This window comes from Pristis pectinata, chromosome 6, assembly GCF_009764475.1.
Source record: "Pristis pectinata isolate sPriPec2 chromosome 6, sPriPec2.1.pri, whole genome shotgun sequence".
NCBI lineage: Eukaryota > Metazoa > Chordata > Chondrichthyes > Rhinopristiformes > Pristidae > Pristis > Pristis pectinata.
This window is the reverse complement of record NC_067410.1, coordinates 64789199-64807947: the sequence shown is the minus strand read 5'-3', so window position 1 is coordinate 64807947 and position 18749 is coordinate 64789199. Positions and strand designations below refer to the sequence as shown.

At 42.3% G+C, this 18749-nt stretch overlaps 1 protein-coding gene across 4 annotated transcripts in view; it reads right to left on the bottom strand.

Annotated features, from left to right (window-relative positions):
- The window catches only part of LOC127572107 (rho guanine nucleotide exchange factor 4-like), a 351573-nt gene that overhangs the window by 29152 nt on the left and 303672 nt on the right, over positions 1 to 18749 (bottom strand). For all 4 annotated transcript variants that reach the window (XM_052018989.1, XM_052018990.1, XM_052018992.1 and 1 more), the window contains 2 exons: positions 7689 to 7868; positions 3690 to 3884 (listed from right to left, as the gene is read on the bottom strand). In XM_052018989.1, coding sequence (XP_051874949.1) covers positions 3690 to 3884; positions 7689 to 7868 — 375 coding nt within the window. The remainder of the gene's footprint in view (positions 1 to 3689; positions 3885 to 7688; positions 7869 to 18749) is intronic.

Genomic DNA, 18749 nt, shown 5'->3' with positions numbered 1-18749 from the left:
AGTGTGTATGGATCCAGAGGAAACATCAGTATTCACTATGGAAAAGGATCTTAGTGATTGTAGTGATGATTTGCAGCAGATTGAAAAGCTTGAGCATGTAGATATTAAGAAAGAGGAGGTGCTGGAGCTTTTGGAAAGCATCAAGTTGGATAAGTCGCCGGGACCAGATGAGATGTACCCCAGGCTGCTGTGGGAGGCGAGGGAGAAGATTGCAGAGCCTCTGGCGATGATCTTTGCATCATTGATGGAGACAGGAGACGTTCCAGAGGATTGGAGGGTTGCGGATGTTGTTCCCTTATTCAAGAAGGAGAATAGAGATAGCCCAGGAAATTATAGACCGGTGAGTCTTACCTCAGTGGTTGGTAAGCTGATGGAGAAGATCCTGAGAGGCAGGATTTATGAACATTTGGAGAGGTATAATATGATTAGGAATAGTCAGTATAGCTTTGTCAAGGGCAGATCCTGCCTTATGAGCCTGATTGACTTTTTTGAGGATGTGACTAAACACATCGATGAAGGGAGAGCAGTAGATGTAGTGTATATGGATTTCAGCAAGGCATTTGATAAGGTACCCCATGCAAGTCCTATTGAGAAAGTAAGGAGGCATGGGATCCAAGGGGACATTGCAGTTTGGATCCAGAACTAGCTGGCCCACAGAAGGCAAAGAGTGGTTGTTGAAGGGTCGTATTCTGCATGGAGGTCGGTGACCAGTGGTGTACCTCAGGGATCTGTTCTGGGACCCTTACTCTTTGTGATTTTTATAAACGACCTGGATGAGGAAGTGGAGGGATGGGTTAGTAAGTTTGCAGATGACACGAAGGTTGGAGGTGTTGTGGATAGTGTGGAGGGCTGTCAGAGGTTACAGCGGGACATAGATAGGCTGCAAAGCTGGGCTGAGAAGTGGCAGATGGAGTTCAACCCAGATAAGTGTAAAGTGGTTCATTTTGGTAGGTCAAATATGATGGCAGAGTATAGTATTAATGGTAGGACTCTTGGCAGTGTGGAGGATCAGAGGGATCTTGGGGTCCGAGTCCATAGGACGCTCAAAGCAGCTGCACAGGTTGACTCAGTGGTTAAGAAGGCATATGGTGTATTGTCCTTCATCAACCATGGAATTGAATTTAGGAGCCGAGAGGTAATGCTGCAGCTATATCGGACCCTGGTCAGACCCCACTTGGAGTACTGTGCTCAGTTCTGGTCAACTCACTACAGGAAGGATGTGGAAGCCATAGAAAGGTTGCAGAGGAGATTTACAAGGATGCTGCCTGGATTGTGGAGCATGCCTTATGAAAGCAGGCTGAGGGAACTCGGCCTTTTCTCCTTGAAGCGACGGGGGATGAGGGGGGACCTGATAGAGGTATATAAGATGATAGGCATTGATCAGGTAGATAGTCAGAGGCTTTTGCCTAGGGCTGAAATGGTTGCCACAAGAGGACATAGGTTTAAGGTGCTGGGGAGTAGGTATAGGGGAGATGTCAGGGGTAAGTTTTTTACTCAGAGAGTGGTGAGTGCGTGGAATGGGCTACCGGCAACAGTGGTGGAGGCAGATACGATAGGGTCTTTTAGAGACTTTTGGATAGGTACATGGAGCTGAGAAAAATAGAGGGCTATGGGTCTCTAAGGTAGGGACATGTTCGGCACAGCTTTGTGGGCTGAAGGGCCTGAATTGTGCTGTAGGTTTTCTATGTTTCTAGGACCATGGGCCTTTGGAATGCTCTTTCTCAAATGCCACTGAAGAAAAGTATTTGAATATTGTTCAAGGAAGGAGTAGATAGGCTGGCAGGTAGACGTTTATCAGAGATGGACAGGAGTGTGAAATTGAAGTTAGAATCAAATCAGCCATGATCTTATCAAATGGTGAAGTGTGCCTGAAAGGATGAATGGCTTACTCATGCTCATAATTTGAATCTTGGTTGTTAGAGGACCTTGTGCTCTATAGGGACTTCCCAGGGATGTACAATGAATCCAACAATCACTGCTAGAAGATTATCCTTATAGTATCAGTTTTTCATTATATTGCCATGGCATCTGTTTTTCTTTCACATAATATCATGATCACGCAATCTGATGGGTGTTCACAGAGGATCCAGCCCTTCTGTGTACAATGTTAGAGGGGCCTTAAACTGTGACCTTCCATATAAAACATAGTAAATGTTTCTCTGAGCTTCAGTGCCCCCCTCAGCACGTGGTTCTGGACCTTGGAATGTGCCTGTCTTCAACATTTGGTCATGGACAGCTCCTTCCACTGGAATAGCATCATGTCTCAGGCAGACCAGAGATCATCCTTCACTGAATCAATGGTCATCCGACAACAGTTGGTGCTTGTCTCAGTGTGCAACCTGGGAACAGCCTGTAGACCACAGAGGCCTGTGTGGTACATCTGTTCAGGATGAACTCTACAAAGACCATTGCATCCCTTTTTCGACCTTCTTGGCAAAAGCACACATTCCAGGAGGAAATGGATGATGGTCTTCTCCCTCCTGCAGCCACCTCAAGGGCAGCATACAGTGAAGGATCTGACATGGAGGCCCTTCTCACCACCAGTCAAACAAGGTCTTGATGCTTCTTTGAAAATTCCAGGGATGAAATCCTGCACAAACAGCCATTGTACCGGATCCACCATCTCCTTTCCTGCACAGCCTCAAAAACATACTGTATAGCCTGAATGAAGTGTGGTCAAAGGTGTTCTGCATAATCTTTCTACGAGGACAGATGTCATTGCACAGTCGAATTGAATGGAAATGTCTATGGCAACGTGATCAGACCCATCTTCCACAAGACTGTGGTCAAGAAGAATCTCTGCATTTAATGATGTTCAGTGTTTGTATACCACTGTTTGTACACACAAAGGAGCCACCAGGATACGGACCACACTGTGTATATTTTCTCCCCTTTCTCTGCAGGTTTGTACATTGTACCTCTGCAGACTCAATTCATTTTCAATCTCCAGCAACAGTGTGCATTTAACTATTTATTCCTAGAGGTGAACAGTTGAGTTGGCTACCACGGTAACAAGGCTTCATGGAAGCACACAACAGCACGTGTCTTCTGGAGGCAGAGGAAACAGGAAAAAAGACCAAGGTAAAATAATGTCTATTTTCTGCAGCAACTGAAGCTGAAAAGCTTCCCCACTTGGGAAGATGGATTGAAACATCTAGGTCAGCTTTGAACTTCAATGGTGCTTAATGATTGCATTGCAATTACTAAAACATGAAATTATGCAAAGCTGAGAAGTAATCTATTCTAGTCAAATTCTCTTTTACAACTAAATGTCTCAATTCGTCGCAAATTATCCACAACATATCAGTTATGAACATATGTTCATCAACACTTTACATATTTAATACCAATAGAATACTGTTTTTAAGCAGACTCAGAAGAAACCATTTTGTTTAAACTTTCATCCTGTTCAGGTGCTCATCCAATTGAATGATGTCAGTGCATGGAATTAATCTATGGATCTACTATTTATATGATGAATCAATGTTCCCATTTTCTCCAATGTTGCTGTTGATCTCATATCAGATTTTCCACTTTAGAAACTCCAACCTGAAACTCCATTAAAGAATCCAAGTCAATATATCAATTCTCTGTACCAAGAAATATAAGATGGCTGGTATTTGAGCAGTAATCATTCTCTTCAAGACCCACACACTGCTCACATTTGTAAAGTGACATTTGTTCCTTACCTCACAGATATCCTTTAAGTGTTTGATGTAATCATTCTCAGTGCTCATGATCTCACTGATGACGTTTGTCCTCATTTGGTCTTTCTTTGACTGGCCTGTGGCCATGCAGCGGTTAGTACTGTTGGGATCGTCAGGTTTCCCGTCTTCAACCTTGACTGGATATTCTTCCATGGGTTCATCCTGGTTGACCCACAACTTTAGGAATGAAAGGAAAAGCAGAGTTATAAATCCTCCAAGCAATAGTGTGTTCATAATGGGATTAGAGATATTTATGTAGGTTTGTCCCAGGAATGTAGGCCTGATTAAATGATGTTATTGTCTCTGTAACCTCTTCCTGCTTCCAACCTCCAACCACTTCATTTCTCATCTCTTATGTACATCACATGCTTTTTCCTCACTGCACCAAAGTTTTGATACTTCTTGCTTAAGTCACCATGCACTCATCACCTCCTTAAGACACCCTTTAAGCCCCTGTATTTGACCAAGCCTTCCTCCTAGCATTAATTACTTACAGTGTCCGTTGCTTTTTATTTCCATAGCTGCAAAACATTTTCTTAACTTTATTATTATACTTAAAGTTCTTTAACTGCTGCATGTATAATTATCATCAATTAATAGCTATCAATTTATAACTACTCAAAGGAAAATGTAATCTTGCTGGTCAACTTAACTAAGGACCATAATTATAGTTTTATTTACACTCATTCCTCCATAACATTCATAAATATCAGTAGGCACAATGACATTTTGATGGAAAGAACTCGACCCTGCACCCTCTCCTAAAAGCATCCAGCAGATCGAGTGAACACGTCATTGCAGAGGATTTCTGGTGCAGTTTAAAGGTTTCCAGGGCTATAAATTGCTTCACCATCCTTAAACAGCATTAAAATAGCATTGTGGGCCATACTAGCTCTGTTTGAGAAAGCAGCACAACAAGCAAGAGTTTCACTTGTGAGTTGCACGGAAGAGTGATGTCAGGTTTCTCTCTACAACACCACCCTGAACAGACATTGCCTATATCAATGCTGTGTTCCTTATTGAAGAGTTATAAGTTGTTGAGGGTGTCAGCATCTAACCTCAACAAGTCTAGTCTTTGCAGCTAGCCCTTAAAGGGACATACCACAATACAAACGACCCTCTTCCAGATACAGGGGAGTGTTGCTTCTGAATGAATGAGAACCACAATGAGAAAAGGGAGTGGGAGATTGCTCCCAGGGTATCACAAGACTTAGACAGGCTTAAGGCGCTTGACAGGGCAGATGTGAAGTTGAGGTTTCTCCTGGCTTGGATGTCTAGAACCTGACATCATAGTCTCAAAATAAGGGATTAGCCGTTCAGGACAGAGGTGAGGGGACATTTCTTTATCCAGAAGGTGGTGAGAATTTTCTACCTGAGAGCTGAAGAGACAGTCTATGGGTACATTCAAGGTAGAGATGGATATATTTTTATATGTTAAAGGAATCAAGAGATATGGGCTGTTGCAGGAGAATGGTGATGAAGTAAAATGTTCCTATTGGATAGCAGATCAGGCAGGAGGGACCAGATTCCTTACACCTCCTTCTATTTCTTGTAGGCTTGCAAAGAATTGTGACCAGAGGAGGTGCTCTTTATGCATTGGAGGCAGGGTAGCATTGAGCTTCAGGGCTACAACCTTTGAGAGGCTTCCTGGGAGGTATCTGGAAGGACATGTACAGTCTTTGAATGCCTGCACACTGGGGAATCCTGTAATGTTTCTGCCCAACGTACCTACTCTTGTGGACCAAAGAAGCACAGACAAAGTCATCCCTTCTTAACTAAGGAGCTTAGCTGAGTTCCCTAATGCAGCAGTGAGCAGCAGACCGTGAGATGAGGCAGAGATCAGCCACAGCAGCCTGGAATGATCTTGAACCTAAGAAGCTGAGGCTGACTGGAACCCATGGGGAAAGCAGTCCAGTCATGTGTGTGAGGTTGTACTTAAGACCATAAAAAGTCAGGGAATGCAGAGTGAGTGCCAGCTCTTTAAACAACACACTTCCAGGGCAAATAGGGTACTTGGGGAAGTTATTTGGTGGTGATTTGCGGAGAAGTTTTATGCTGGGAAAAAGATGGTGGAGGAAATGAAATTGCTGCCAAAAAGTCAAGTGTTAAATTTCCTAATGGCACTGAGAGACCCAGAAATATGCTCAAAATTGCTCTTCTTAAGCCAATTTTCATTTGCACAGTTTCTATGTTTGGAGTTTTGCAAACAAATGTTTAAGCCATCATCTTTTACTCTTCACCCGCAGCCAAAGGTTTGAGAAGGAATTATGAAATACAATTATTTCAGCAACACCCTACCGATACTTAGCGGGGAAATTCCGAAAGGATTTCACCAAAGGTGGAAGTGCAGCACTACTCTGTGTTAGAGGTCACCTTATTGGAATCAGCAGGAGACTGGAAGGGCTTGGTCATTGGTATCTGTCCAAGGGACATTAGTCTATAATGGAGTGGGAGAAAGGCACATGGCATTGCTTCAGAAAGACTAATTATTGTAAAGGATGACTGCCACTCTGACCATTCAGTTTTCTCTCTTTTACCTTCTGTGAGAAGATACAGGAATTTGAAAGCCCAGACAACAAGACTCAAGAACAACTTCTTCCCCACTGCTATCAGACTTCTGAACCAATCACCTCTTTCACATCCGCTTCCTGGTGGTGCTGCCACGTTCTCGGACCCTTAATTCTACCTCTCTCAGTTATTCCATTATTGGCACTTCAGCATTTTTTTTTGCACTACTTCAGATCGCACTACAACCTTTCCACCATTCTGTTGTTTTGCACTCATTGCTGTATTTATTGTTGTATTTATTGTTGTATACTGATTACTCTGTGAGCTTCTTGTGAGCAAGGAACTTCATGGCACCCTGGTGTATATGACAATAATCTAATCTGAATCTGAGAGCAAGACTGTGCAACACCAGCTGCTGTATGATTGAGGGCAGTGTGGATTCCTTCCCTTTGTGGGTGCGGACACCTTTTCTCTTCTGACAAGGCCTACAGTGCAGTGTCCGAGACTCTGTGCAGCTTTTCATTCAATCCCCAGACAGCACAGACCGCAGATTCAGTGAAGTTGGTGACTGGAGCTCACATGCACACCTCGAAAAAAATTGCATCTATTCAACCCTTGGAGTGTCTGGTTGAGCACCACTCGGCAAATTCAAACCTTAGGAGTCAAGCAATTCAGGCCTAAGTTATGTGCTAAGACCAGACTTTTAAACAGACCTATCTTAATTAGCACAGCGTCTATTTAGTGCCTGTTTTCACTCTTTCACCAAAGTAACTCTGTACCTGGAGTGGGGGGGGGGGGGGGGGGGGGGGGGGTCGGGGGAAGAAATTCATCTTCCGTTGCTGGCACTAATGGGGTGTGTGAGAATCAGCTGTTCTTTGTACTCACCTCCTGGCGGTTAGCATTCAGTTCCACTGAAATTAATAAAAATAAGTGTGCAAGGAATGAGTACAAACAGTGGTTAATAAACTCACACATGCTTAGCGATAGTGACCCAAGATGCACTTCTCCCTCTACTTACTCAAAAACATCTGTTTTCTCAATAATCAACTTTCAAACCATTTTTATATTAGCAGTTGTTAAGCAATATCTTATATCTGAGGGCTCATGTTGGTATTTTTATTGCAGCTTGAACATCAGAACAAAAACTACAGATGTTAGAAATCTGAAGTAAAAAACGGAAGACATTGGAAAAACATTTCTAGCATTTTCGGCTTGTAGTCTGCATCGTGTTGATTAATTCAGTAAGATAATAGAAAATGAGGAAAAGTATTGGACTGTAGACTTAAGGAACTGTAAGCAGTATATTCTAGGCAGTGTTCAACAATCCAGTCTTATTAATTTTCACAAGCTGCCTTTACTTCACTCCTAGTTTCTGATCCTATCAGATTGGCTCAATTATGTTGCTTGGCACCCCATGTGGAGGGCCAGTATGTATATTGTTGACATATTATTCCTATATGGAATGGCTCTTACCCGCACAAAGCTGGCAGGGAACCAGCCTTCACTGTCCGCAATCCTCCCCCACCACCACTCTTTGTTGGTAGCATCCACTACTTCAATGACATCGCCAGCTTTGAAGCCCAGCTCCTGGTCATCCATGGTGATGTGGTCCCAGAGGGCCTCTGCATAGACCACACTGCCATCGCTGATGAGCTACAAGGAATCAGAAAAAATATTAATTGAATTACATTTCCAATATGGTACACAAACTTCAGCTTTCAACTCTCAAAATAAATACTTCACCTTCATTCATTCATGCTCTGAATGAAATTTTGAGATTCAGTTTTAGATCATAAAATTTCTGTAGTTGATTAAGTCAGATGAAATACCATCTCCTTCACATTGAATGCTACAAGGTGACACCTACCTGCAGCGCTGTAAGCACTCTGGACTGGATCTCACTTTTAACTGGATTGCTGCCCCAGATCTAAATGTGACAACCTGCTGAGAAGCTCAGCAAAGCAAGAGTGAAATAAGTGCTGCTAGGAAACTGAGCACGGACAGCTAGTGACGGACAATGCGCACAGGTTGTCAATGGTAGATAACTGAGAGAGAGAAAATGGCACACTATTTGTGTAAAGGAACTGTTATATAACATCAATTATATCCTCTTAAAGTCCTGATGTAACACACTTTAACATGCAAATAAATGATGAATGAAGGATCCGAATTACTTTGTAATATTAACTTCAACTGAGAAAATTATCTCAATCAAATAGAAAACTAAAGATTTTTGAATAAAAGCAGAGACTGAATTATGCTGTGGCAACCTATTTTCTACCTGTAGGTGGCAGTAGCATCAGCCTGGGCACAGAGCTCCTTGCCTTGAATCTCATCCCTGGCCAGTGGTGTTCTATAGTAGCATTAGTGTATGGTACTCTGAAATTCATTCATTAAAGTCCATTCCATGGTGTTTATTGCTATGAACTGGGGAGATTTTTCCAAGAATTCTTGTCTTACTATTCAAAACTGAGAAGTCAGAGAGTAATAGCATCATAGAGTCATACAGCAGGGAAACAGACCCTTCAGCTCAACTGGTCCGTGCCCACCAAGATTCCCATCTAAGCTAGTTCCATTTGCCCACATTTGACCCATATCCCTCGAAACCTTTCCTATCTATGTATCTGTCCAAGTACCTGTTAGAAGTTGCCTCAACCATTTCCTCTGGTGTATTCCAAATACTGACCACCCTCTGGGTGAAAAAGTTGTCCCTCAGGTTTCTATTAAATCCCTCCCCTCTCACCTTAAACCCAGGCCCTCTAGTTCTTGATTCGCCAACCCTGGGAAAAAGACTGTGCACATTGACTCTATCTATGCCCCTCATGGTTTTATACACCTCTCTAAGATCATCCCTCATTCTCCTACACTCCAATGAAAAAAGTCCCAACCTGCTCAACCTTTCTCTATGACTCAGTCCCTTGATTCCCAACAAATCTCCTCTGCATTCTTTCCAGCTTAACAGCATCTTTCCTGTAGCAGGGTGACCAAAACTAAACACAATTTTCCAAATGCAGCATTGTCATTAAGATGGAATAATGGAATTATCATTCAGTCTTCTCCAAAAACTCTTCATCCAAGGCAAGAGCAATAAATCAGCAGGCACTATTGTCTCTGTAACCTCCTCCAGCTACCAGTCCCACTTTAATGGAATATTGCCCCACCTCCCTGTCCCACTTTAATGGTTAAGACTAGTATAAAAGCAAAATAGTGCAAATGTTGGAATTTTTTAATAAAAACAAAAATAACAAAATTATTCTGCAGGTCTGGCATTGTGTGTAGTGATCCTGCTGTCTGTACATCTTACTTCATTAACACAGCCTACAGCTGTGTTCTTGGTATTGCAGAAAGCAATGAAACTTTGGAAAGAGGAGACTCACAGAACACAGTCACATTGACATGCCTGTCAAGGTACTCAGGAACATGAAGGAAAACAAATAATAATTACATTATTATTCAAAAATGGGATGGATGGAAAGCTTCAGAAAAGTATAAATAACAGCTAGAAATAAATAAACCCAGTTCCTATGCCAAATATCTGTTCTCAAAGACATAGAGTACAAATGAAATTTGAAGCAGGCAAAGTTTGATGAATTAAATTGGTCAGGTCGGTTTGAAATTGAGGTAACAATGAACACTCTTCCCATTGCCACATTTGCCTTTAAACTTTAATGCAAAGAAATATGGGGCTAAATGAGATGGTCCCTCAGAACCTGTGCTGGGATGGTGAAATGCAACTAACCTGTGCCCATTGTTTCTGATAATGCAAACAGTGCACTTACGTTGTGTTACCTGCTCCTTTGATGATTAGTGCCAACACTAAGCCAACAGATGAGTGGCTTCTTACTTCAACACCAGCAATATTACGAATTGCTGGCAAAAATAAAGGCTAGCGTGCTGTACTTAAAGACAACTTGCACCTCTTGAAAGAGAAATGAGTGTGGTTGCAGCAGGGCCTGGCAGTCATTTTGTTCAGCCTGACCTGAGAGACAATGAAAAATCGCGCAAAAGGACACAAAGCAATGGTACAACACGAATGCAGTGGGAGAGCTCCAAGATTTCAAAATGCTGGATGAGAAGGCCTCAGCAAAGGAGGTGAAGCAGAGATGTTGATCTATGTTGAGGGACCAAGAGGCCCTCCAGACAAACTCTATGAATGCAGTGGAAGGTGACAGGCAAGACAGTCAATGCCAGGACCCAAGCCACAAGGAACTGGTTCCACTGCCACTGAGAGTCAATGATCTTGTACAAGTGCTTGAGATCAGTGAAAGATTCCTGATGTTTGAATGCTCAGGTATCCAGCACCGCACCAAAACATGAAGTGGTTCTGCTTGTGCTGCCATCATGGACAACATTGTGGCTGTGTCTCATCACTTCTATGCTAAAAAAAGTGCGCCAAAGCTAGTGAAATGCTGGTGCTAGTCTCCCCTATGCTCCTTGATAAGGCATACAGGCTTTCTGGAGGCCTACCAATGCACCAAGTATTTCATCGAGCATGTGCATTGGCTATCTTCTGTAGACTGCTCCATACGTTGTCATTGGAATCCTCTACTGAAGAATGTGTGAGTGACATTACCAAACAGGGAAGTGTCACCTGGGTGCTGGAGCTTCTCCCCACATCTCACCATCTGTACATCCTGCCTCAAAGCAGACCTTTCAATGATATTTAGTGTTAATGATGTACAGAGGGATGTTGGGTCTGTCCATAGCTCTTTGAAAGTGGCTGCACAGGTTGATAGGCTGGTAAAGAAAGCATATGGCATGCTTGCCTTTATTAGTCGAGGCACTGAGTTCAAGAGTCAGGAAGTTATGTTGCAAATTTGTTAGGCCACATCTGGAGTATTGTATTCAATTCTGGTCACCCCATTATAGGAAGGATGTGGAGGGGGTACAGAAGAGGTTTCCCAGGATGTTGCCTGGATTAGAGGGTATGTGCTATAAGGAGAGGTTGGACAAACTTGGGTTGTTTTCTCTGGAGCAGTGGAGGGTGAGGGGAGACCTGATAAAAGTTTATAAGATTATGAGGGACATAGATAGACAGCTGGTATCTTTTTCCCAGGGTCAAAATGTCTAATACTAAAGGGCATGCATTTAATGTGAGAAGGGGAAAGTTCAAAGGGGATGTACAGGGCAAGCTTTTTTTTACATAGAGAGTGGTGGGTGCCTGGAATGCACTGCCAGGGGTGTAGTGGAGGCAAATACAATAGAAGTTTTTTAAGGGCTCTTAGATTGGTACAGGAATGTTCAGAGAATGGAGGGATATAGACATTGTGTAGGCAGAAGGGATTAGTTTAGTTTGGTGTTTAATTACTAGTTTAATTAGTTCGGCACAACATCACAGGCTGATGAGCCTGTTACTGCGCTGTATTGTTTTATGTTCTATGGTCTATGTTGAGAGTGTAAAATCAGATGATGTTGCATGTAGCAGAGGTACGTTAGATATGAGACTAGGAAGGTGAGTGATAGGGAGCACCTTCCTAGTCTCGTATTGAACAACATCTGAGGCTGGTGGTGAAGCTGGTGGGATGTGATATTTAACGTACATTGTCATGGCTCTGAATACCAATATTCAGATGGACCTAGTGGCTGTGTGTGGTGGTGAGGGGGGAGGTGGGTGTTGGTTGGGGGTTGCAATCTATCCATCAGTAGATTAGCAGTGAAACCCACACAGTCACTGGGAGAGCATGCAACCTCCACTCATACAGCACCGGAGGCCAGGATTGGACCTGGGTCTCTGGAGGTGTGAGGCAACAGCTCTATATTAGCTGCACCACTGTACCGCCCTGTACGATAATAACAATTGGACATTCATGAGTAGAATCCCTTGCGACCGTGTAACTTGCGATGCCTGCAAGGTGACATGCAAGCAACCGATAGCAGCCTGAACCACAAGGAAGACTGCAATTCTCACAAAACTGCATGTTTGCTGTCTGGTGGTGAATGAAAAACGTGAATAAAATTCCAGGAATACAAGGTGTCAGTGACATCCCCAATGTAAGATTACCAGTGAGATATTGAACAGCATTGTTCTTCACACACTCTGCCCACTCCCACCCTTTACCCATGGTCGCACTTATTTGCTGCATCACAAAGCAGACTGGGCCCTGAGTGTGGATAGACCTCAAGTGGCGGATCCTAGAGCCCCACCTCCACAATGCCCTGACGGCCTTTTGACTGCTCACTGCATAAAACTTTATCACTTTGACAGCCACTGGCATTGGAGTACTTGACTTATTCTGAGGTGTTACTTGTGCCTGGAGAAATCCCAGATTTCAATCTTCCTCATTGTGTTTCAAGTGGGAGTTCTGCTGTTTAAATATGTAGAATAGATGTGGCCTCCTGCTGAGAGCTACACTTCCTCTCAACACTCCCAATCTCTCTTCAAGAAGTTTGTGGTTGTCAGTGTGTTCTCTACTCATTCACCTAGTCATGCCACAATTGACAGGAATGCTTATTATTGTTCCCCCACCCCCCCTCCGTATCTGGCAGCAATTAGTTTGTGCAGGACAAAATTTTGAGCATATAGCACACCACTGTCTGTGGAGTTAGTGGCCGAGAAATTGCTCTATGTTGTTCTTTTGGCCTTTAAAGAAAGGCTGCGGGTCACCCAAATGCTGCTTGTGGAAGTCAAACAAAGAGCAAGAGCTTTAATTACGGGATTCACAAAACAGCATTGTCAGATACCTCTGTGTAACGTCATGCTGAAACTTTTATTGCCGGTTTCAGTGATGTAAATTCTCACAGCTCTCAGCATGCAGCCCAATAGGTGTGATCATTGCCGCCAGTTCTTAAATAGACAGAGAATAAAACAACCTTCCAGTTACAAGAGAATTGTCCTGCTGAATGAGTGGACGCTGTAATAATGGATGGGGCTAGTAGAAGAATGCTCCCACAAAAATACAAGAAGAAAGGAGCAGGAGTAGGCCACCTGGCCCCTCAAACCTGTCCTGCCATTCAACATGTTCGTCTGATCTGCCCCAAGCCTCTGTACTACTATGTCTCCCCTACAAGGCCCTCAGTCCCCCAATGTTTCAATCTAATTCTCTTCAAACACCAATGGTATTTTAGCCACTACAACCCTATGGGTAGAGAATTCCAGAGATTCACCACCCTCTGACCCTGACTTCCAGAGGCAAGCAGTCCAGACATACGTGAAATCATATCTGAGGTTAAGGAGGTTACAGATCTCAATATGTTTGCATGTCGGCCCTTTAAATAGCTCAGTTTTGGGGGAAACCAATTTAGTAAACTGGCTCATTGTTCTCTGAGTAAATCAGAACTACTTCCTTCATGCCAGGGAGGTTGACAATTTCACTGGTGACAAATTCTGTGTGTTGCAAAACTGTTGATGTCATTTGGGGAATACAAAGGTGCTGGGACAAAGATACCCAGAAATATGCAGAATATTGCTCTGCTCCTGGTTAAGCCGTTTATCAGCAGGACAATGCCATTTCTAGATGAAGCTGAAGACCCCAGCTTCAAATTGGCAATGGTGGCATGACATCAGTGTTGAACATTTGATGGTTGCACATGGTTCCCTTCGATGTTAACCACATGAATGCCAACATTCTCATTTATATGGTGTTTGGCACAACTTGTACACAATTTCACACATGTAGAACATAGAACATTACAGCACAGGAATAGGCTCCTCAGCCCACAACGTCTGTGCTGAGCATGATGCCAAATCAAACTAATCCCTTCTGCCTGCACATGATCCGTATCCCTCCATTCCCTGCATATTCATGTATGTTGCACAGCACATTGGAAGCAAAAACAAAAGCTCCAGAAACCTATTCCACACTTTCACATGTTAGTAGCTCAGTTATCTGCTGTAAAAAGGCATCTTCATGATGTTCAACAGAAAGACAGATTGGGGTGTTTGTTAATGTAACACATTATCAATTTAACTTGCACATTACTTCTGCTGACTTGCCTTAGTGCATGTTAGTCATCATGAGAAAGGAAGCTCCTTACAAGAAATATTATTTAAGGAATTGCAGTTACTAAATGCTTTACAGAGGTTTAGCAAATGAACTACAAAAGAATGAGTGTTTTTTCTAATTACCTAATCGTCTAGATGACTGCATTGGCATTTAACAACTTGTGCTGATACACAAAAATAGGCAGATAATAACTATAGCACGACTCAAGTGAAATGAGGCTGAAACATATTTTAAAGTTCAGTACATGAATATTAAATCACTCTCCGCTGTTCTTTCAATACTGTTCAACCCACTCATACATAACACTGAAGTAAAATATTGTGGATTCTGGAAACGTGAAAGAAAAACTGGAAATACTTAGACTCCTGAGCTTATAATCTACCTTGTCATGGCCTTGCACCTTATTATCTTCCTGCACTGCACTTTCTCTGTAACTGTAACATTTCATTTTGCATTCTGTTATTGTTTTCTCCTGGTACTACCTCAATGCACTGATGTGATGAAATGATCTGTATGGATGGCATGCAAAACAAAGTTTTTCACTGTCCCTCAGTACATGTGACAATAATAAACTATTCATTTTACCAATTTAGGTCAGACAGTGTCTGTGAAGGAAGAAACTATGTTAACATTCTAGGTTACAAAAACTGAAGGTGCTGGAAGCACTCGGCAGGTCAGCCAGCATGTGTGAACAGAGAAATAGAATTAATGTTTTTATTTCAGATTTCCACTATCTGCAGTTATTTGTTTAATATTTTAGGTTGATGACCTTTCACCAGAACTGAAACATCCTGAAAACATAATGAGTTTAATAGCAAGTACAGATGTAGGAGAAGGGGCAAGGGACCTGTGAGAGAGAAAGTGTAGGCAGGAGAGATTAAATGCAAAAGGGTAGATGATTCAATGTGAAAGGGAATAGTAATAGGACAAGAAAAGGAACCAAAGGTGGATCCTGAGGCAGTGTTAAAAACAAAAGTGTATGTGGTGACAACCCTATAGTCAAACAGCAGAGGATAATGGAGCACGCTCCCTATCAATCAAGCTTGCCATAACTGACAGAAATTGAATTTAGGCACACAATTAATGAGTAACTATCACTCACTTCTGCATTCTTCAGGCAGAATTACAGCTATTACTGATCAAAGATGTTGTAGATGGTTCCTCTGCTCCTCAAATAGCATGTTTATTGAGTGAATTGATTACATTTGTTGTACAGTAGATTGTTTGCTCTGAGTCATACACCTCGGCATACTTAAAATTCATGGGCTAACACGATGTTAGCAATAAATAGACTGAAAGTTGAATAGCTACGGGCACCTTGGAGACACAAGAGACTGCAGATGCTGGAATCTGGAGCAAAAAGCAAGATGCTGGGGGAGCTCAGTGGGTCAGGCATCATCTGTGGAGGGAAATGGACAATCGATGTTTTGGGTCGAGACCTTTCATCTGGATAGTCCTGATGCAGGGTCTTGACCTGAAACGTCGACTGTCCATTTCCAGTCCAGATGAAGGGTCCTGACCCAAAACATTGTCTGTTCATTTCCCTCCACAGATGCTCCCTGACCCGCTGAGTTCCTCCAGCAATTTGTCGTTAACTACCAGCACCTGCTCAACAAAGAAATGTGAGCAGTGATAATCAGGACTCGTTGGCAGGTTGCAAAGTCCTCCAATTAAAGATCAAAAATGCTCAACCCAATGTAATTGTGAGGAGTTTACATTTCAGAAGACATGAATTACCCAAGCATCCAGTGTTATTGTGATACCTTGAAGATAGGCTTCGTACTGATTGTTTAATCAGTATAAATATTAGCCTGATAATCCCGCCTGCTGATTGGTGAAAGATTAAATGCCAGCCTTTGAGTCAGAAGGTGACGGAGCTAACCTCTGATCACTGAACCTCTGACCTTCCCCTCCCCTCCTTTCCTATGCTGTGATTGCACTGCTTCCTCACTACGCCACTGGAACTGGGAATCTCCTGACCTTTGCATTAGCGGACAGATACCAAGAGGAGCGACCCAGGCATTCCTGGACTGCCAAATAGTGGGACACATCTGGCAAAGAGAGCCCTCCAGAAAGCTACCATTGAAAATGCCAGGCTCAGTCTGGTAGTGATGGGCAGCATTGGGGGATGGGGAGAAGAGGGAAAAAGGTGGAGAGATGGGGTGTGGGAGTGGTGGGCAAAGGGGCAAGGGGCAGGAAGAGGATGTAAAACTTTCCTTGCAGAAGATATATTACTGAGCATTTTGAAACTGCATTTACTACAATAGATACATTTGCAGAATTTAGGTAAAGGAAAGCCACAACTTGGTCTTTAATTCCCAGGGCCCTTGTTCTCATCCCCATTGTAAAAACAATACAGACCAATTATTACAACCACAGGTAAGAAAAATTGATTATAACTCTCATAAGCAGCACAGTTAAAATAGTTTTTCTCTTAATTTCCATTAGAGGAGAATGTTTTAATTTTAATAATGGATTACAAATTTGTCAACTAGGCACTGCAAAGTTACTCTTATTGTTCCACAGAACATTCAAATTGTCTCATAAAGGATAACAATGTTAAGTATGTTTTGGTATTCTGGATGAGAGAAATGACATTATGGTTAATGGCATAGTGACAAATCTATCAACAACAATGTTGGGAAATGGCTCCTGAAGTATTAATGATTGGAGCAGCCAATCTGTGCTGTTACGACAAATTGTCAGATGCAAGAACTGTGCATGTTTAAACCTTTTAATGCAGTGTCAGAGTAATATTCTGGTCTCTCACTCTCACTAATATACTAACATTTTAGAATGAGCGCCTGTTTGAAATAGCAGAAAGATAAGGCTCAATAAAGTATGCTTCTAAGGTTGAAATAGAAAATAACCATATATGCATAGTCCAATAAGGCAAAGCAAAAGGAATTCTTTGTTTCAAGAAATCTGTCATGACATGATCAAGGTACAGAATACTTTCAGCCATCCAGCACCCATGGGGAATGGGAGATGCCAGTTGTATGAATATGCCGGTTGCATGAGAATTTCTCAAAAATAACATTATACATCACTCACTAGTATTCTGTGCATAAACTTTTAAATAAATTGTGAATTATATGTAATCTTCCTTTTCAAACAACAATATTTTACACCACAATTTTATATTTTAAGGCTAAACAATTTTAATGTAAAATATAACAAAACTAAATCAGTGACTGTCCTTATCATCGCATTAAGTGCCATATCTTAGAGTCATAGAGAAATACAGCACGGAAACAGGACCTGTGATCGCTCCCACGCACACCCCCCCCCCCCGCCACCAAGTCTGTGTTGAACATCTACCACCCAATTACACTAATGCTACATTAATCCCCAGTTTTTATTCTTCCACATTCTCGTAAACTCCTTCAAGATGCTATCACTCACCTACACACTAGGGGCAATTTACAGTAACCAATTAACCTACCAGCCCTCACATCTTTGGGATGCAGGAGGAAACTGGAGCACCTGAATGAAATTCAAGTGGTCACAAGGAGAACATTGAAACTCTACACCATCAGTACCCGAAGTCAGAATTGAACCCAGGTCTCTGGCACTGTGTGGATACTTCGTGGCATTTACATTCTTTTCTTCATTAATATTTTTATGTTCTTGGTGAATTCTGTACTCAAAATGCAGAGATATTCCAATTGGGAATGACATTGTACATTCCAAGTCAGCCTAAGAACTTTCAAGTAAGGGGTAGAAATAATCAGGAGCAAATAAAAGCTACTCCATCCCAAGTACCTCAATATCATTAGCCCATAACATCCCAGCACTATGTTATGGGATGATGAATATAGCAGCAGAATTTAAACTAAACATACAGTTCAATCCAGCATTAAGGACACTGTTTCATATTATTCTACTGTATGAAACAATTTAAATCCTATTATCCAGCTCTTGCATCTGACACCATAATATTCCGACATGGCAGTAACTTGAAAAAAATTAAAGACTTTAATGGATGTATTATGAGACTGTCAATAACTCCAACCATATCTTCACAATGTCCTAAGCATTTCAACAATATCATTGATTATTAGTGTTTTGGGGACCTTGCTGTATGCACATTGGTTTTCATGTTTACCTACATAACAGTTAACTTGTTTCTAAGGGTCTCGACATGAAACATTGACTGTCCATTTCCCTCCACAGTTGCTGCCTGACCCAGTGAGTTCCTCCAGCACCTTGTGTGTTCCTCCAGATCTCAGCATTTGCAGTCTATTGTGTCTGGATGTTTCTAAACTGATTCCTTTACTGTTAAGTATCTGTGTTAAAAGTGCTCACTGAATCCATCTTGAAGAGCAAGCAGAGGCTTCGTACCTGAATGTTGCCTCAGCGGGAGTAGGATATAAGCTAAGTATTGCCCTTTAATTCATACACCTCTAGACAGATGGCGACTGGGATGACTGTGGGAGTTCAGGATTGCTGATTCCCACATTTCCATCCTACAGACAACACCACATGCCATCCCTCTCACTTCCTCCTGCTTCATTATATCTTTGCAGTGGTTCTGCAGAATGTGGAGGCTTAGCTCAATCCTTCTGGGACAACTCTATAAAGTCCAGGG